Consider the following 22010-nt stretch of genomic DNA (forward strand, 5'->3'; position numbering starts at 1 on the left):
AGATTTCTATTTTCTACTCGTATGAGTAAAGGCCCAGTGGGTACCATTTGAGATGATTATAACATTTAATTAATTAAAATTAATATAGACGTAGATAAGCAGTGAAATCGTAATGATAATATATACTGATATACTTAATAACTACGCACTTAAGTTAAACATAGAGAAAACCGAGAACATGCAGTTTTCTAGTTGAAACAACTATTTTCTTATTCTGCTGCAGTTATTACGTTATTACGTTGATAATCTTGACATTCGTAATAGTAACCTATTTCATCAATTAAAATTCTAAGGTTTAACTTGTAACTAAAAATGCCCATCCTACTAATCCTACTAATATTATAAATGCGAAAGGACATTGTCAGAAACCGCCTAAAAAACCGCCAAAAAATATTAACCCATCATAATTATTTTCTATTTTTTTTAATACATTAAGCACCCTTTCGTTCTAATGGACACTTAAGCATTGAAAAATTAAATAAATAAGTCTTTTAACGTTTATTCTATAATACTATTACAACTTCCGGACGTTTTGGTGCGTGGCATGGTCTAAAACCTATCAAGTTCCATAATTTTTGCCGATAAAATCTGTACGAGGCATTACCGTACTTTATTGCTGGGAGTCCATGTATAGTGATGTTCCTGCGGCCATCATAGACAATAAAATATCGATTTTGAAAATAAAATAAATCGATTAAACTGCTTTGAAGACTAGATTTGCGTTAAAAGCTAAAAAGATATTGACACTATTACAAGAAGCTATCTAAAGTGTCCAACTGGTCGAAGGTCGTAAATAAAATAAAAATAATTAGGACCATAAACTGATATTCATGGTATCATAACTGTAAAAGTGTCAGAATCCGATGTTGAATCCAATGCCAGTTGAAGTGTGAGAAACATATTATTATATACGATTCGGCTTCGATATCTATAATACAATAGGAGTTTATTTCATGTGTCAGATGACAAGGGTGGAAACAACCTACGATTCATGTTGTTTATTTACGTGCAATATGTGGGCATATTATAAAAGTGGAATGCCGAGTTGTATTCCTAAAACTTGTTCTATTATTTTGTATTATTTGGCTGCGACTCGGCGTGACGACAATACAAAACATTTTTAGCGAATCGGTGTTCATACATTCACTTAATGCATTAGACGCCATGTTGTCATAAACGACATATTATAAAATCGCTGTGATTTAATATTCTTAATCCTTAATTTTATGGCAAGTGTCCATCAGGAATCATTGTTCTTACACACAGAATCGTATTATTTCGCTTTCGGGTAGTAATATGTCAAAATTGTTGGTTCTTAGGCGAACAATGTATGGAGAACGAACATTGTCCTTTGGTCGTGGTTTGGATGTCAGAATGTCTGGATGTCTGGATGTTTGTTACTCTTTCACGCAAAAACTACTGAACGGATTTTGTTGAAACTTTACAGTATTATTGTTTGTAACCCAGATTAACATATAGGCTATAATTTATGCCGATCTGTGACACTAAATTTCACGCGGGTGAAACCGCGGGCAAAAGCTAGTACGGCATAAAAACCCATGACTGGAAATGTTTTTTTTTCGTGGTTTAGATTAGGTCCATTTACCCAGGTTTTAAACAAAAAAACCCCCAGAACATTTACCCAGGTTTAAACAAAAAAAGTCCCAAAACATGGGACATGTGTAAACAAAAAAGCAATAACCTACCTCAAAATTACTGTCGTATGTCAGTAGATATTTACTACAAAGATAGCACAAACTATTGATTCGAAAGCATTTGTTCATGAACTAAATATCCACCGTAGTCCAGGTTTTTTAGTCTGTGTCAGTAAATAGCAGTAGCATGTTGATTGTCAGACAACAGTGACATAGATTGCTGGTAATAAAGCTTTGAAAAACATTGTTTTACGATTGCCATTTCAATTTAGTTTGCAACAATCGTGATTCATTTTGAGTGTAATGAAAAGTTTACAACTTATCCACTTAGCTGTAAATCATCATTAATGACATTTTACACCTTTAGGAAGATGTTGATGAAAGAAGAACATTTTGTTATTCGATGTGAAAATTATAGGTATACCTACGGCACTATTGCCACCTCTCATTCCCACCGCTGCATCTCCTGTGCATCCAGGATCTACAGCTTGACCGCCAATAAAACCCAACCAGTGAAGGACACTTGTCACGGGGGAAAATTGAACTATGGACTCGCAATGAAGTCGATTAGAAAGAAATAGAGTCTCCCATCAATGGAGGAGACGTCGACTTTCCCATCAGTGTAGGTTATTTTTCATCATCTACAAAGTTTTCATTTGTCACAGGGTAAGTTAACCTATGGACTAGCTATTGAATTAATTAGAAGAAAATAGGGTTCCCATCGACTCTCATCAGTCTAGAGACTGTTCCCATCAGTGCAAAGGTTATTCTTCATAATCTACATGTAATAAAAGAATTGGCCTCCCACTAGGTGGACCGACGATCTGGTGAAGGTCGCGGGAGGTGCCAGGATGCGAGCGGCGCAGGACCGGTATTTGTGGAAATCCTTGGGGGAGGCCTTTGTCCAGCAGTGGACGTCTTTCGGCTGAAACGAACGAACGAATACAAGAATTACGATTACAACTCCCCGTCCATTACAGTAATAATAATTTACAAACACACAACGTCCATCTAAAATAACGTGAACAAAACTAAAAGCGGGGAACCTCATAACTTTTGTTGACATTGTCAAATTATTATATTTCATTGTAAACCGCCTTCATAATTCAGAAGGGCGTGTTAGGAGCAGATGGCGTTTTCACGTACAAAAGAGCCTTAAGATTGTAGCTTATGTAGTTGGAGTAAGAGCTATTTTGCAACAAAATTGTATAGTTTGATGTGCTGCCGTTCCTATTTATGTTAACCTAGAACCCTACTTTACTGCTCATGAAATAAGAGCTATATTACAGTACAACTGTTACTCTCGATTTGCCGTAGCTTACACTGAAATAAGACTCTACCTTTTAATCAAGAAGGTACTTATTATATAGGTATGTACATAAAATTACCTACGTTTTTGGTAGCGGATTTATGAACTTCTAAATCGCACAAAAATGGAGTTCCTATCACGATACAATTGAAGGAATAAGTAAAAAAGTGTGACCTATTAATTTTGTGTCTATTGGTCTAACTAAATGGGTCATTGTCATGTAGTATGTAGTATCACATCACCTAATGTATTATGTCTGTTGTCACATAAGGAAAAGTCTCTACTAAATCTCTCAGATCACAGAAAAAGCAATGTCTCTCCGTGATCTAAAATATTATTATTTCATCAATGCTGAAAACATGGGTATTTAATTATGTTCGATTTTCTTAAATAACACAATTTAAAGTTAAATTGACGCTATACTTAATGTTTTATGAAAAACTAACGTAACCGAAATAGATTCCGAGTACACTAGCGGACGTCCGCCACAACGCGTTTTACATGCGGCGCAATCTAGTCTCAAACATAGCAAAACTTGAACTGTGGCTATCACATGACTGACATAAATACCTTAATACATAGAAATTATAATATACATAACAATACAAGCATAATAAATGTTGATGCACACAATGTTTCTGTTCTGCGTGCAACCTCTGGCGCAGTAGTTACCTACTTAGTTCCTACCCAAATAGTCATGAGGTTAATTATTAAGTTAATAATTTATGGGATTTTATCGAATCGTCATCTATAAAGAATGTTATATTGTCTAGCTAGAGCCACTGATTGAAGAGATGTCAATTTCATAAAATATAAGATTAAATCCTACGTTTAATTTACACAAGAATGTATAATCGATAATTTAAATAAAATGAAAAATTTTGCCCAGTTTGTCATTAAGGCTAAATCTGAAATCTGAAAATAGCACAAAATATGATAATAAATAAATGTTAATACTAAAATTAAATTCATTCTGTCTTCAGCATTTGCCTTGCGAATTTAATTTAGTCAAAAAACTTTAAGTTAAAAGATATGGCGCAATCTACGGGACTATTCCCACCTCTCGTTCCCACCGCTGCAACTCCTGTTCAGGATCTACAGCTTGACCGCCAATAAAAACCCAACCAGTGAAGGTCAAGTTTGTCCCGGGGGAAAGTTAAACTGTTGGACCCGCAACGAAATTAATCAGAAGAATAAAGGCGCAATCTGACAAGGCAAGAAGATGTTAGTCTTAGCAAACTTAAGGGAGGAACAGAGAGGGAACTCACCAGTGCCGTTGATGCCCGAGGGTCGGATGCGGGCGTCATACCGCCCCGGACCGAGGATCTGGTCCAGTATCTGTTTCTCCTTCTCCCTGAAGTTGATGATTTTGCCGACGTTCATGGACCTGGAATAGATTGTGGTGTTATTCACTGGAACTAAAGTGGGATGATCTTCCCAAAGTTCATCACTTTGAGAATAGTTTTTGGTCTAAATAACCGGATCATCTATTATAAAAAGAAAGTCGTGTTAGTTACTCCACTTATAACTCAAGAACGGCTGAACCGATTTAGCTGAAAATTGTCAGGGAGGTAGTTTAGAGCCAGGAGAAGGACATAGGACTTTTTATCCCGTTATTTATTGCCATTAAGGCGGAACAAAGTTCGCCGGGTCAGCTAGTTATTGAATAAAAGTGTTGTTTATCCCCTAAATTGAGGATCAACGACTGATCTAAATTATTCCTTGGCGTGAGTCATGAAAACGAAGATTTTAAAGTATGCCTAAAACACTGGATCATTCTTGTTATTTTTGATTTCGGTTATTTTGCTTTGTATTTGATTTGAAAGCAATTCATTTGATCAGTTGATTTTGAAAACCTACAATAACGACAAACGTTATTTCCATTAAATACTTATCTATGGGCAAACATTGTTTGGCCAGCTCATTAAATCATCTTTATTGATGGTGTTCGATCCCCTATTGGGACATTGACTAATGTATTAGTTAGTTGATTAACTGTTAGACATATCTCTTAAATGAATTACATAGCACCTAACATACCTCACTGTAGACAATATCTCTCTCTTAAGCTGGGTTGCACTATCTTACTTTAACTTTAACAAACGTCAAAATTCTGTCAAAATCCATACAAAAAACACCGGTTATCGTTATAGTTACGGTTAAATTTAGGCGGTGCAACTCAGCCTTAATGTCTCAATTTACGAATAGCTAAATTTATAACCACATTTTCGATGTATCGAATGATTCATGAAACAGTTATTATGTTTGCATGGTACTCATGAATACCAACATAATTTTCATCCAAAGATCACGAGAGTTTATGTGAATGCTTCCGACGTTAACAACCGCTAAATTGTCAGAAATGATATTATACCTTTTAATAACAACTGTAACAACATTACACGCGCGACAGCCCGCCAGATCTTCATTAGTGTTGTGCCAGTTGTATAAAGTGGGACAGACCAGTTTAAAATGTATTTCTTCAGAGTGAATAATTTACTAAAAAGCTCTTTTAAACGTCTCTATATCCTAACTTTTATCCCATCTCTACATTTTGCTTTGGGACAGATATTTATGGCCAGCGCTAGAGTGCAAGAAACTTATGCTCGTCCAAAATAAAAATAAAAATAGGTTGCAGTTTAGTGTATTGTTTCAGAAATTTTGTTCTTTTTTAGACCATTCATTATTTTTTGGAAATTTTTTTCCAATTGGAAACTACACGATAGTAATTCAAACAGTATTTTTAAATAAGTTATAGCTTTTTGATTAGGCTTTACAAAGTATTTATAAATTGTTGGATACTCCACCAGCCGTGTGTCAATCAATCTTCGACAGGGCATTTCACAACCGCCAAACTTACCGCCGGCAATCTTGGCACGGGCTAGACGCCACCACGCTATTTTCTAACTAACTTTTAAATATAACGCTACAGATTTTGGTGGAAATAAATGGCTTAATTGTAACAGATTTTTATGTGTCACTTTTGGAAAGTGACAACTGAAACAAACTTGACACTAGTAAAATGTCTTAAAATCAAGACAATACGCAGTTTTTTCAGTACTTTATGCATTATGTAACTGCCAAATGCGGGACACTAACCGCCACTAATCTTAGCATGCGTTATTAGTAAGACGCTAGCACACTAGTTTGTAACTCTGAAATAATATTTCATATCAGTTTTATAGAGTTGTTAATTATGTTGATTTCAAACAATGTTCTTAGGACTTGACACATGAAAATGTTTCAAAATCAAGATTTCTTCGCAGTTTTTTCAGTTTTATTGGCAGCCTGTCAATCAATATTTCGACATGGGACACTGCAATCGCGGGACACCCACCGTCACTAATCTTGGCACGCGTTAAACGCCACCTCGCCAGTCCAGCTTTAAAACGTTACGTTACGGTTGACATTAATATTGTCGGGTCGAGTTACTAGCTTTTACAGATCAGTCGTGGGAAATGACTCACATTTAGGCTGGGTTGCACCATCTTACATAGGTACTGTGATCTTACTTTGCCTTTGACAAACGTCAAAAATATGTCAAACTTCATACAAAAACACCGTTTACCGTTATAGTCACGGTCAAAGTTAGGTGGTGATGGTGCAACTCACTTTTAGAATTTATTCCACTACGTTGGTGGGCAGGTGATGAACTTCTAATTGATTTGTCGATGGTCAACTGTCGATAAGGAAATTAAGATGGAGATTAAGATAGATGAATTGATATCGAAGTTTTTCCCTTATTTTCAAAGGCAACACAGAATTCTCTGCCTGGGCAATCAGTAGATCTTATGTTGATAGGATGTGTTAAAGAGTAGAGCTCTTTCGCAGTGTGACGATTAGAACTGAGAAAATAAATATTTCATCACAATTTTAGGTATAGAGACGTATCTTAGTGAAGAGTAGGTACGACTATGTAGAATATAGATACGACTATCACATAGTTATAGTAGAGATAAATAGTATAACATCCAAGCCCAATATACCTATGTAAATATGTATATGCTTGTTTTCCTTCGCCAACAGGGGTAGTGTAAATACAATGTGATATCGACACCCAGTTTGTTCTCCAAACAAACTGGCCAGGGAAACACGGCAAATACCGAATTTTATATGCTAGCCTTCACACAAAGCTATTTCTCCATTAGTCCCTGGATCAACAAACAGTTTTGCTTCCATTTCCCGGACGTTTGTAGGTTAATAGTGGTACAAAATGTTTTGATGGTATTTCTTAACATTCCGTTGTTATTTACTTTTCTATGTTTGGCCTTTTTCACAATCTCCAAGTGAAATTCTACGTAGTTACTTCCTCATTAGCAAGATAAGGTAATCATAATCATTATGAATTAGTAAGAAGTATTTTAGCGTCAAAGTCTTGTCAGTGTCATGGTTTCGTTGCAACTCGTGATTTTAAACGAGTAGCCTACTTAAGACTTTACTCAGAGAGGGTGAACGAGGCCCATAACTGGAGATATCTAGATGCCTCTTCGTTCGTTCGTTTCAGCCAAATGACGTCCACTGCTGGATAATGGCCTCCCCAAGGTTTTCCATAATGAACGGTCCTGCGCTGCCCGCATCCAGGCTCCTCCCGCGACCTTTACCAGATCGTCAGTCCACCTAGTAGGAGGCCTGCCCACGCTACGTCTTCCAGCCCGTGGTCGCCACTCGAGAACTTTCCTGCCCCAATGGCCATCGTCTCTGCCTCAGCAGCAGATGCCTCTTACTTCACAGTATTCTTTTTAAACAAATGACGTCCGCCACTGGACAATAAGGTCTTCTAGGACAGTGTTTTTCAACCTTTTTCATGACACGACCCCCTAGCATGAAAAAATATTTTGCGACCCCCCGACCGTGGACCGTGACCGTTCACTTTTTTTTCATACATTTTATAATGTTGCAAAGATGTTGTAGAGGCCGATTACTTGAATCCATACAATATTTATGCATTTGCATAATTAGATTTCGGATAAATACAGAATTACGTTACGTATAGGTACATCAGTATCTTTATAACTCTAATTTTTTTTACTCGGTTAATTTTTACGATCTCTCGCGACCCACAGGTTGAGAAACACTGTTCTAGGATATCCACAACGACCGACCGTTTCTGCGCTTTTCGCGCCTTGCTCTAAATGGGATGCCTGCTTAGGGCTTGTTCCCACTAAGACATCCAGTTTTTTGCAAGAACTGTTTTATGCAGGATTCCGTTTAGTAGTACACGTGTGTGAACTGATGGCCGATGGGGCAGCAAGCAAGGTTCTGGAGTGGAGGCCGCGTACCGGAAAACGTAGCGTGGCCCGTCCACCCACAAGGTGGACCGACGACATCATAAAGGTAGCAGGAAAGCGTCCAGACGCAGGCCGCTACCAACCGAGTAACATGGAATGCATTGGGGGAGGCCTCAGATCATAGAAGGGAAGGGGAGGCCTATGTTCAGCAGTAGACGTCCTATGACTGAGATGATGATGATGATGAGTACACGTGTTTTGATCCTGTATTACTGGAATCTGCAAAACTGGATTGCCGTGGGAACGAGCCCTTACTCTACGTTTTCCGGTCCGTGGTCGCGCCTCTCGAGAACTTTTCTTCCCCAGCACCATCAGTTCTACGAGTTATCTTGAAAATAGTTAAACAATTGCACTTACTGCGTGATGTGGGTCAGGCAAAGCGTGAGCAGTAGGAAAAAGAGGGCGCATGATGGCCGCATGATGTCCATCCTCCTTCTGCAACAAACAGTTTCATTTAATTTATCAATCAGAACATTTCTTGGTCAGAGACCTGACATTTATTGCAGTCACCTGTGGACTGACTAGATTTTTCATTACTAATCGAAGAAATAAATTTGTAGGAAGCACGAAATAGTCAAAATCAATTTTCAGGAACTGAAAATCGTGTCTCATTGAATTAAATCCCCTGAAATTCGTAGACTTTAATTTGTACGCATGTTGTTGTGTATTTTTTTATTTTATTATTACAAGCTTTATATTGACTTCACTTGTTAGTATGTGTGGGACAAATCTTGCAACTGAATTTAAGACCAGTTCTCCTCAACCGATTGAGCTGAAATTTGGTATACTTATGTAAGTACGATGACAATGCAATATTATGGTACCATTGAGCTGGTCTGAATATGGAGTCGGGAGGTGGCCATAGGAACTCCTAAACAAAACGGCGGAAACTCATCGAGTTTGGGTTCGTTGGATTTGTCTTTTCGAGCACTTTAGTGTTAGATAATGTTCAGGATCCTGAGATTAAGATATAACTAAAAAGTTTAAAATAAAATTATAATAAAAATAAACTTTTTTAAAAACAAGCTTTTATTCTGAATTTCGAAAGCTTGTAGCGCAAACAGAGAAAAAGAGGAATAAATTCGATGCGCGATTATAATTTTTAATTTGTCTGTTGTATACAGACTTATATGATCTACTAGACAGGCTGTGCTAAATTGAGATATTGCTCGCTATGTTAGAGACACTTATCACATCAAATACTTACATTTAGGGCTGATTTTTCAATCGTCAGATAACTTTTAACTGAAGAATAAGTTTGGCACTTTGACAGGTTTAGTATGGGGAATATGCCAAAATGACAAACTTATTCTTCAGTTAAAAGTTATCCGACGATTGAAAAATCAGCCCTTAGTCGAATATTAGCGAGCGTGAGGAGCAGATGTGCTACGAAGTCTACGAAAATCGTAGTCGACAAAATAGCTCATTTATGTTGACCGATAAAACGTTGTAGTTATTTACGTGCGCATTTTGTTGACGCGATTATGTTATTTTAACACGACCGCGTTATGACACAATTTTTATTCAGGAAACAGCTGTCTAGTAGCATAATAGTCTGGTGGTAAATGGTCAATAATACAAAATGGCGGCCAGCCAAGTGGGTGAACCTGCGAACGGAATGACTTCTGATGCACTTTATTTATAATACATACGGAGAAAGGTCTGACCCGGTTACGTGTGCATGTATTGGTTCCGAACACGATAGTAAATGCAATTATACAAAACATTTAGATAACAAACGCAAATATAGTACGCCCTTGAAAACGACTTTACATGGAAATTGGATGACAAAACATTTTAGTTTATTGAAACAATATAAAACCATGTAGAATAATGAGTACTATAAAACGAAAGTAAAAGTGCTTTTTAAAAGCTTTCTTGAAAAATTAAATAAGTTTTTTTGAAAACAAGAGATATAAGAACCTGACAAAAGTGACTGATGCCTGTTTTCACCATCAATCCCTAATTTTTAAGTGACCCCTATGATAACACATAGCAGGCATTTTGTTTTCATAGGGGTTGATGGTAAAAACGGGCATTTGTTTCTCAGCACCAGTCGATAAGTTGTCCGAAAGTGGTGGTAGGGTAAGTTATATTGGGACGTGTATACAGTGTCCTGAAAAGGACCTACATACCAATAAAGAATTAAAAACAAAAAACAAAAAAAAAAACGATAAAAAAAACCTCTAAAAAAATCTTACTTATTTTGTTAATTTTAAACCTTGTATATAAATCTGTGTAAAGTATGGAGCCTACAAGTTTGCTCGTATACATTGGCGAGAAGCTACCAGCACTCTCTAAATATGTACATTCATTTGTCTGCATATTTAAAATACCATTACCTTGCAAAAACCAAACTCCGGTAATTTCGGCTGGAGATAAAAAAAAAAAAAAAAATAAAGAATTTGAATAACATTTCACATTATACCTATAGAAAGTGATCTTCTAGGTACATGACTATCAACCGGGAGTTGACCACCGCCGAAACTCCTGTGTAGCCTGGATCTACAGCTTGACCGCCATTAAGAACCGACTAGAGAAGGCTAACTAGTCCCAGAAAGAATTTAACTGTTATTAAACCCGTTACGAAAAACTTGATCTTTTGATAAAATCCTTATCTACTAAAATCAACCCATGAGGTCTCTTAGCCTAGCTTTTTTTGAACTAGAAATTAACATGGCCTTAACAAGAATAATTAAGCACTATCTAGATCTTGTTACTACCCGCGTAACTTACAAGTTATTATGATAATACCCAGATTAAGATCTTAAAAAATAAGCCCATTTTGTAGTTACTAGCAGACTGATCTGGGGTTAAAGTTGTTGTTCCAGTGCGAATGTAGAGTTTTTATTGTAAAAGAACTTATTTTATGTATATGGTAGGTACTAGAGAAACTAAGACGTCTTGGATTAAAACTTTTGTGTTTAGGTATTAGTACCTACTGAGGAAATTAAGAAACTAATCTATACTAATATTAAAAATGCGAAAGTAACTCCGTCTGTCTGTCTGTCTGTCTGTCTTGCTTGCTTTCACGCCTAAATCACTGAACCGACTTTGATGTTTAGGGAAAGGACATAGGTCAGTTTTTTTTTTATCCCGGTTTTTTAAACAGGGACGCGCGCGATAAAGTTTTTCTGCGACAGACAAAATACCACGCGGGCGAAGCCGCGGCCGCGGAAATCTAGTATTAAATAAACTTTATTCCTCTTTAATTAAGAGTCTATGTGATTGGATTCCGGTTGAAGCTCGCTTTCACCTGCTACCATCTCTGATCGTCACTTTCCTTCAGGAGAGATGTAGGCCAAGAGCTTTCCCATTTTATTATAAAAAAAGTATGTAACAAATCTAATGTCAATGCTCCCAACATTCTTAAAATAAAACACGTTTACGAATTTCCACAAAATGTTATTTCCAAAAAGCAAACGTCTTACGACTGACAAGATAAAATCGAAGTGACATTTACCAGTACACGTACTCAATATCCTGTATCATGGAAGCAATTTAATTACATCGCTGCCGATACACCACAGTCCTAAACATATTCAAATAAGTACATAGCTCACGCGAAAATTTAATCACGGCGGCCATGTTGGAGGAAATGGCGGCGGAAGTAAACACATCGGCGCCGCCTGGCGGGAGCTTGGAGAAACTGGCTGATGTAAACAGCAGATGGATGGGGTAACGAAGTTTGCCGCGAAATAGGTCGGGTGTGTAATGTCATTTGGATGTGTTTCAGATTTCCAACGGTTTTGGCGGGTTAATATTGGTTTAAAAACTGAACTCTACGTTTAGTTTAAGTAGGTACTTCGAGGTTTACTTCGTTCGTTTCAGCCAAAAGACCACTGCTAGACAAAGGTCTCCCCCAAGAATTTGCATAACGACCGCAGTTTACTTACTGTACTGGTAACTTAATTGAGAAACAATACACGAACATTTTTATCACACTCGTCTGGGAATCGAATCTAAACCCTACTGTTAGACCACTGGCGCTTCATTACGGAATTGCCTACGAAGGACATCCCATCGCATTATTCATAACATAGTAAATTACGTTAGTTAAATGTCCATATCTTATTGGTAATTAATTACCTCACGCGATCAGATCTGACTCTAAATCACCTTAAAACTTATAGGTAACTATCGCCGATAACTTTGCCTAAATTCAGTAACTTGTCGATAACACTCCAAATCGTTGTTATTTATTATCAAGAGAGGCGTTAACCAGTTCTAAACTAATCAGATCCTCAATATGTTGAATATTATGATGAGCAAACAACAATTTTTTTAATCGAGTGTAAAATATTGAATTTTTACACTTTTTGCACTAACCAACTCTATGACGTCAATAATATTTTGGTTTAGAAAATTGTCTTATGAAACTAGAGTATAAGTCCATTTGAAAATTTATACAGAGCCTTAAATATTTGAGGAATTCTTGAGTGGCTAAGCTATAACACCTACGTAGTTTTAATATCATCTTTTCAAATCGTTTTTTGCCGCGTGTAAGCAGCTTTCACTATTTTGAAAGTAATTAAAAAATTACAGACGAAATACTGTCTTTATAAATTAAAATAATTGTAAAGCTCTAGGTAAACTTTAAAATTTTACTACTTGATAGCATTTGTTGTATTTTGGTACGATGCGTTGGTTGGATCTTATAATAACTATTGTAAATTCCTAAGACACAGGCCACTAAAATCGATAATACCGTTTCCCAAGAGATTTACGTTAAAATAAACTTCTGGCACAGATTGAAACCCACGGGAATAGTTCAAAAGCACACTGTTCTCGTGATTTTAAAAAAATAATCTGGTCCACTAAATATAAAATTAAATAACTCTATCATAAATTTTGTAAGAAACGCTGTATGTTAGAATATTGTAAAACCCCAAAATACTTTAAAAATATCGACAAAACAGCTTCCCTAAATATTTATGTTAAAATAAATTGAGATCCACAGAAATATATCAAAGGCGCTCTATCCTCATGATTATTTGAAGAAATAACTGACCTACTATCACGTAAATACAAAATTCTTCAGCATGTTTTACAAAATTCTTGTATTTATGTATTTTTTTATTAATAAAGTTATTTATACTTCTTCCTATTTCTACAATACAATAACTCAATGTAACATTGACCGATTAGTCTGTCCACCCCGCTCATTATTTTGCACACGTTGGCAGCTTAAAGCTCGTTTGAAAGCTCCGATGATAGCAGACACCATATTTCATCGCGACAGAGATGTCTGATACTGTTTGGCAATTGTTTTGAAATAATATGAGGTAAATAATAAGTTTAATTTGCAATTTCTGACTTTATAATTATGATAGAGTCCATAATTATGCTCGATTGGTTTGATAGACTTTAATTTTTTTTTATGAGAGAGTTTAAATTGGCATTGAAAACTTTTTTGTGTGTATTTCTAATTGTCTCGTTAACTGTACTCTTTCCAAAATCTGTAAGAGCTATTCAAAATGATAGCAAAATCGTAAATTTTGCGAGAAAGGATGTAGTAATTTTCAGAATTGATGCATATTCTGGACTAATTAATATTGCCAACGCGCTGTAGAAAAAACCATAATAAAATAATCAATTAAAACTAAACTATGTCCAGCAAAGACGCATGGTTCGAAATATTTTTTTCGACGTAACTAATTTATAGAATTAGTGAAATGTCTGTTTCTTGGAACCGAGCCAGGTTCGCCAAGTAACTGATAAATACTAGGCTGTCTACTTATCAGTCCGTCAGCTACTTGTTGAATGCGAGAAAGTCTGAAAATACTAAAATCAACGTTGCAACTCTGTATGACATTTGAATGGAACTATTTTTCGTAGTAGTAGAACGTGTGCACCGTTTTTCATTCATGAATCTTCATTAAAAGTTCAGAAAGAAGTTTCAGTCCTTCAGTAATTAACTTTTGTAATTTCATTTATTGGTTGCCTTTAATTTAACTGAGCTGGTTTAAAAGTTATAAAAAAATTTAACTGCCTACCTTTTTGAATATCTTCAAGTCAAAATAGCATTCGTGTTTTCAAAACCGCTGGCACACTTTAAAAATAACTGTAGCGGTTGCCAATGCACTAATAATAACCCGGCCGAATTAAATTGCACACCGGAACTGCATTCCTGGATAGTGTTTGTGGTACTTTCGCACTGGACAGGTAATTGGGTAATTGGGTGCTAGGCACCGGGACACGTCTGACCCCCAGGGCAGCCAAGCGGTAACTGACTGAGCGGTATGCGTTCGCTCCTATGACATATCGGAAAAGGTCAAGTGCTGAACTTGTCGTTTGGACCTTTTTCTATGTTGCTCCTGTACGAGATGCTTCCAGCTTTTGATGTCAATAAATACCTCAAATATTAAATATTAATTAAAATCTGCGATTGGCTGCAAAATGTATGAGTCGAAATAGTGTTTTGAACGACGTTTTAAAACGAACTTTACACTTGTTTTTAACATAGGCATCCACAAGCATAACTATAGAATAATTACTAGCTTTCAGTAAAATTTTAATATAATTAGCCTGTCTTTTGTTTGGTAATTTATAACTTTACAAAACCACAAGACAAAAAATAAATGTAGAGCGATTGAACTTCACTAAAAGTTTCACTATAGCTTTCGAGCGAACTTCCATACCATTATTACCCAATTTATGCGGAAAAGCTGGAAAAACAAACTTACTAATTGCACCTATTTTAAAAACTAGATCTAATCGAATTATAAGCACTTATTAATACTAGTTTCTCTCTAAATTTGCATAGATTTTCCACTGGACAAAGAGATCTCAAGTCATGGTGTCTTATAAAGCACCAAAAGCCACGGGAACCTTTCAAATTGACCTACAAGCGCCCATCAATGTGGAAGCCTTTATGGCAAAGTAATATCCCTCTTCCACTCCCACGGAGTTCGGTTATGCTGTACAAACTTTTCTCAAAGGAATCTATCGCATTCTGGGTCAACCGCCCTCAGTACAAATTAGCCTTTAGCTTTGAAAGCCATGAGATCGAATATTTTGGCAGAAAGTGGACAACTGCTTGGTGGTCCGTGAAGGCTGCGGTTTGAATCATGGGGAAATTATATTTAATTTTTAATTGGGATATAATAAGACAACGGATAAGTATAATAAACATACTAAGATTGCCCTACCAAATTAAACCGAAAGTATAACTATACCCGTTGTTTTTTGTGTGGATTGTCAAGGTGGTGTAACCCAGCGTTAAATACTTTTTAAATAAATTCATCCAAAATTATAACAACAATGCTTTATTAGTTGGGGCACTTATAGACTATAGCATATCTCCCACGTAAGTGACGGATAACATAACAGCTGGTGTTGAGGTGCAAGAAGAAACTTTCTTACAGGAAACACAATTTGTAAGGCATAAGTGCGAGCTGCTCTAAATGATTCTTTTAAACCCACCACCTTTAGCGTAGTAGAACCTAGTTTTCAATCACCATACGAAATATTCCTGTCGTGTACATCATCTGATCACAAAGGCTTTCTTTATTCGTATTCACGATTATACAGAAATGATTCCAATGATTATTATCTTTACCACAATCTTAATACCTGTGTGATCGTTATAGACCACTATTAATATAGTGATTCGTCGAACAATGCATTATTCTGTCAATGCTACACAATAGCCGTCAACGCGTCATTATGACACAAATAGGTGTTAATGGAAGCTTTGTTTGACGCACCCACGGCCACGTAAATATTTATTTAGATAGAGCTTTTGTCTTAGAAAGAATTGTTTATGAGAACCCAATATAGACTCAACTGATAATAAGAAATATGATAAGGTCTCAGATCTATATGTGACTTTGGTGTCTTTCCATTCAGTAAAGTCATCTCCTTTCACCTTTGGATATTTATTTTAAGACATGATACGATTCCTTGGAAATCTTTGTCTAGCAATGGACGTCATTTGGCTGAAACGAATGGACGAACGAACATGATACGATGGCACAACTAGTCGTGCATACATAGGTAGTACTTGGTACACGATGAAAACGTCTATTTTGCAGTTCTAATAAATTTTAAATAACATGTCGATTTGATAACCTAATTTTTAGGTTGGTCAAAAAGAAATTGTCAGGGAAGACAACAAAATGTTGTTTAAAAAGTCCTGAGGCTCTGGTCTAGGGGAGTCATAGGACTTTAAAAAATTCTATGTCTTTCCCACGGGAGGATCAGATTTCATGATATTAGCGAATAAAACAGTTGTCCCTATCACCACTGAAGTTTTTCATCATGAAAAACTTCCTGAAAAGGCAAGTGTTTTAAACATAACCCTGTATATGTGCGTCCAGAACAATAATAATATATAATTCTTTATTAATGGGATTTTTTGGGGCACAGACGTTATAGCAGGCTCTCCCACCACTTATGGGTAGTAGGACACATGATCTGGTGTTGAGGTGCCAGAAGATACCTAGTTACTTTTCAGCTTCAGGAAATACAATTTGCAAGATATAAGTGCTACGACATAATGATCTATCAACGCACAGCCCAAACCACTGGACGGATCGGGCTGAAATTTGGCATGCAGGTAGATATTAAGACGTAGGAATCCGCTAAGAAAGGATTTTACGAAACTCCCTAAGGGGGTAAAATGGGATCCACGCGTACGAAGTCGCGGGCGGCCGCTAGTACGACATAGACCTGTATAATGTCTTGCCTGCTTGTATACCTTTCTTGCAAATATAAAAGTTTTCTATTCTATTCTATTCTGTATAATGTATGCTATACGTATTTAGGTTATTCTAGCAAAATTAAACTGTTCCTCATAGAATTGACATCGTCTACTATGTGGGAATACAAATTAGTTGTCTGCCGAACACAGGGGACCCGGGGGAAATTTGACTTGCTTGAATTTAATGGAGTTGCGACAACCACGTGAGCTGACAATGTCGGGAGTGTCGGGACACGGGCGGAGCGATAACAGGGAAGTGTCGGGGAATAAAGAGCAAACATAATAGCAATAAACTGTCTTTCCCGAAGACTATAATCCGCGCCTTTTAAAGGCGAGAGTGAATAGGCACTTGCAGGGCAGATACGAGTATGTACCATCCTAGACTGCATCCCACTTAACATCAGGTGCGATTGTGGTCAAATACACCTGCCTTGTTATGCATAAAAAAAATCTATGATTTAGAAAAAGATAAATTGGCCCAAGTACATGAGATGTAAGTCGGTTGTCCAAGTGGAGATCCGCCACACAGTCAAAACAATAGCCTGAGAGGTGGGACGACTGACAACCAACTTATGAATAGGTATGGTAGATATTGTTATACATATTATTAATTTATTATACGTGTTATGCTACACAACAATAATTACCAGTATAAATTCTGGTGCTCTATCCACTGCCCCTTACGGGACTTAAACCCTTAACATCAGCTGTCTGGGATGTACCCACTGGACCAGACGGCCGTCAATTCTAATTCCATTCGAATTTTTACCCACAACAACAGAATTGAGAACCTTTTTGAAGTCGGTTAAAAATAAAAATGCTACAAATTAACAAACAAGCGTAAAAAGTTACTTCAAAGGTTTCACCCTTTAAATGTAAGTAGCTCTACATTTCTCTAAAATTAGCGCCACGCTGTGGTTTTCCTTCGTAAAAAGTTTTCTCTTTCTTCTTGCGGATTTTCCTGGTTTTTCCTTTTTCGTTTTTAAAGTGCATTCATCCTTTCAAATAGTCTACATGCTATACATTTTTTGTTAAAATAGCAAAACATCTTTTTGATTTAGTGATTATGTCTGTTAACTACGAGTATTCTTAAAAATAAATAAAAAACTGCACTTACCTCCTACTGCACTGCATTTTGGTGATCATGGCTGCGCCTACGGGTGCCATGTTCTGAAACAAAACAGAAGTATTTGAATAAAGAACCGCCTTGTAAATAGTTTTCTATTTAAAAGTTGGATACTGGCAGCTTAAAACTATGCTAATTTAGAATAAAGTTTAAAAAGAAAATATTTTTTTATTCATTTGTTTTGAGTTTTGGTAATAAGTTATGTCTCATTTTATTTTGTTTTTAACTAAACTTTCATAAGTCTTGTCTAGTATATTAACTATAGTTGTTGAGCTGAGATCATGTAAATTATGATTGATTGTTGCTTTCAAAAATGTTTCTTCTGAATTTTTGAAGAAAAATATTTGTCTTTCATTTTTTCAGGAGTTTTAATACGTTCCGCTGAAGATTCCGACTCTAGTTTTATGATAGCACTTTATCATTAACACTTTAAAATACTACAGCCTGCTATTCACTTCTATTTAGCGACTGTGTCTCGTTTTATTTGCCTTAAATATTTACAAAATCACTTCAAGCACATTCAAAAAGCTCAAGTAGGTACCTACCTAATATTTGCATTCACTTGTAACACTCGTTCCCCCAACATTGTAAAGTGTTGCTGATTCTGTTATTTATGTATTGTTTTGTAAACACTCTCAACGCGAATTCGACAGGCGCCATTATGCGACCGTGGCGCCCCACCAACAACTCGTGCGAATACACGAATGTCCTGTAATATCGATTTATTAATGTCTACTGTTAGGCAGAGACATCCCGTTTTTTGCAGGATTCCGTTTAGTGTATAGTGTTTTAATTTGACGTTCACACGAACATCCCGTTTGCAGTGTCCCGCATAAAACCGATCCCTTCGAATTTTTATTTAGAATTTCAAACACACATAATTATGTGTGTTCACCGACACTGTCCAGTTTTGCGGGGTCCTGCATTATCCCGTAAACCTGAATACAATAAATATTTATAAAAACTGACTGACTCACTTATCACGAAATCTCTGAAACTACAAGTGCTAGGAGTCTCAAATTTTGCATGGGGGTGTCTTTTAGAACGTAGGTGCTCACTAAGGGTGGGTTGCACCATCTTACTTTGACTGTAACAAACGTCAATAATCTGTCAAACTCCATACATAATCCACCGGTTATCGTTATAGTTACGGTGAAAGTTTGCTGGTGTAACTCAGACTTAGACGGGATTTTGCAAGATTCAACCCTTTTTCGGCAAAACGGGATATAAGTAGACAATCAATATGAAGTAGTTTAGTTGAAGCTATAGCAAGCATACGAGTAGTTGTTTTATATCAACGACTGAAGACAACTACTTAGGTAAGGTAATGATAGTTTTATTACTACTTCATTACTAGTATGTCATTGTGATGATGGCTAGTTAATTAGTTTTTGTATTTGCATATTAATGTTAGTAAGTATTTCCGTATTATTGCAGTAAGATCTTATCTATGGTTAATGGTTCTAAATGTGTCCATTATCTGTTTAATCTGACGAAAATATGGATATTTCAGGCCTGTAACATTTTCTTTGGATACAATCACATGAGCTTAGTTTCATTAAAAAGCTCAATTTCCTACATATTAAATACAGTGGAATAGCAATAAAGAATTTAAATATAACTACCTACAATATATTTTTTTCGGTGGAATAAACTCAAATCTATAAATTAATTTTAATGATAGAGAGACGTTTACTTAATTTACAAACAATTTACTTAAATCCTCATTCATTGTTCGTAAAACAATAAAAATCGGTAAATAATATATTTTACATTACATTAGCAGACAATAGAATTGTTTTAACCAATTTATAACATAGAATATATAAGATTTTCTAATTTTAACCTAAATTCATTATGTCTTTGTATTATTATACCATGTTAAGTTTTTTGGCTCTGGACCAACGATATCGAGTACCAAGGACAATAAGAACATAACTATTAAACTGAGCTTTTCACTCAATCATAGAGCAAGACTTATGTTATAAGAATTTTCCAACAAAAAATTGGTAATTAACATTAAAAATATTTATGTATAAATTATGATTTCTCGCATCTATTTCTCTCAATAATTTAGTTTTCAATTGGTCTGTCTAGAATCTAGGTTGACCGCGCCTTTTCTATTGTTTAACTTTACCGATTTCTATAAATAGATTAATATTTTTTTCCAATAATAAAGACAACAATAACATATTCATCCGATTCTACATTATTAATGTCGAATAGTTAGAAACAAAAACGAATACCTCTACCACAATAAAAAACACTACAGTTACACGACAAAAATATTCAAATGGCTACATGAAGACCCATGGTAACAACACAACCATCAATCACAGATACTCACCTCAACATAGATCCATATCTCCGGGTCTCTAACTACTAATATTAGTAACAAAATGGAAAAAGACTATTAAAAGATAGTCTTTTTAAAAAAAAGTCTCAAAAAGAGGTGCTGGTGAGGCAGCGAGCGCGATACTGCGGGGAGGGCAGCCCTGGAGGGACGCGCGGGCGGGTATCGATCCGCGCAGCCTCCCGGAGGATCGTGGGCAGACGGGGACCCGGTGGATGAGGTACATCGACGGGTGAGGGAATGTACAGTGATCGAAGTGGTGAATTTAGTTATGATTGAAATTATGTAATCAACAAGGACGAGTACCTGTCTAAGAAATGCTTGTGACTTCAGATAGGAAAATCTATTACATACATTATTTTTGATGAGTTTTGAAAATGATTTTTTTTTTCAATTTAGACCAATATTTGGCACTGAAGAACGTCAAAATAGCCTTTATGGAGCTCTTCTACATATTCCCAAATATTTTTATCTCTATCTTGTAATTGAAATGTTGGATTTATTTGTTGACTAAGCTTTGGTACTTAAAATGTCACAATCGTTAGGCATACATCCTTGACCTATTTTATATTTTAAATTGTTTCAGGTGCTCGTTAATGTTTTTTTGCTTTTTTCTATGAATCTCATCAAGCATTAGAAAATCATCAATCATTATCTCTGTGCATACATTTTACTTTACATAGCACCATATCAAAAACATAATCATATAGCTGCGACAGTAATAAAACTTGATAGAGACATTTACATTTTACCCATTATTCAGGCTCAATAGATTGAACATTGATTTATTACCCAATACACAAGTCCATCAACGAAACCCGCAATGTATCAACACCCAGAGTTTTCTGTCGCAACGCCAAGCCCCCGCCCGGCCCTAAGCACACCTGGAGATTTTAATAACTGCTTCTTACGCTGTTATTGTCGTTGGCCCACTGTGCATTATTTCGAGCACAGACAAAATATAGCACGGGTACTATACACAGATTATATTTAGCTGACCGAGAGTTTCAATGGATGCTCTATAACCACAGATTATATAGGCCGAGTTTCAGTATAGGCTTTTACCGGTAATGTAGATAAAGGTCGGAGTGGCGGTTTGGTTAAGTCTATTTTTAGATTTTGTTAATGGAATTATTATGTTGTGTCAGTAACAGTACGCTTTGGTATTAATTAACAAATGCATCCGTGGCTATTTAAAAGTTTGTCCCAACTAAAATGACTTGGTATTGACTGTTAAGCCTAATCAGAGACTAAAAAATAAATAAATAAATATTCATACACTACGCTTCTAGTCCCGAACTTAGCAAAGCTTGTATTATGGGTACTAGACAACGGATATAAACATACTTTAATAGTTTTTTTTTTAAATACATATGTACCTACATATTACTCGTATACATAGTATTGTGAAAGAAGGTAATTTATTTCCTTCGACTAGCTCCCGGATCTACATAAGTAGGTACCAAAATTTTTCTGAATGATAGACAGGCAGATTTATATTAAACTAGCTGACCCGGCGAACTTTGTTCCGCCTTAATGGCAATAAATAAGCAGACTTTTTTTTTTAATTTCGAA

The 22010-nt window shown here is 36.0% G+C and overlaps 2 protein-coding genes across 7 annotated transcripts in view; one reads left to right on the top strand and one right to left on the bottom strand.

The window, feature by feature from the left end:
• Nucleotides 1-20536, bottom strand: part of GluClalpha (glycine receptor alpha 1) — a 41004-nt gene extending 20468 nt beyond the window's left edge. For 4 of the 6 annotated variants that reach the window (XM_028304979.1, XM_028304977.1, XM_028304980.1 and 1 more), the window contains exons 1-4: nucleotides 20430-20536; nucleotides 18074-18126; nucleotides 8610-8687; nucleotides 4233-4351 (exon numbers count right to left, since the gene is read on the bottom strand). In XM_028304979.1, coding sequence (XP_028160780.1) covers nucleotides 4233-4351; nucleotides 8610-8687; nucleotides 18074-18123 — 247 coding nt within the window. In that variant the 5' untranslated portion in view covers nucleotides 18124-18126; nucleotides 20430-20536. Of the gene's footprint in view, nucleotides 1-4232; nucleotides 4352-8609; nucleotides 8688-14248; nucleotides 14465-18073; nucleotides 18127-20429 lie in introns of those variants that run through there. The other 2 variants (XM_028304981.1, XM_028304982.1) reach the window with 2 other exon arrangements.
• Nucleotides 1-22010, top strand: part of LOC114353128 (acetyl-CoA carboxylase-like) — a gene marked incomplete at its 5' end in the record, with an annotated part of 139852 nt that overhangs the window by 36937 nt on the left and 80905 nt on the right. The window lies entirely within an intron of this gene.

Source organism: Ostrinia furnacalis, unplaced genomic scaffold, assembly GCF_004193835.3.
Source record: "Ostrinia furnacalis isolate ACB-3 unplaced genomic scaffold, ASM419383v2 OfSCF1629, whole genome shotgun sequence".
Lineage (NCBI taxonomy): Eukaryota > Metazoa > Arthropoda > Insecta > Lepidoptera > Crambidae > Ostrinia > Ostrinia furnacalis.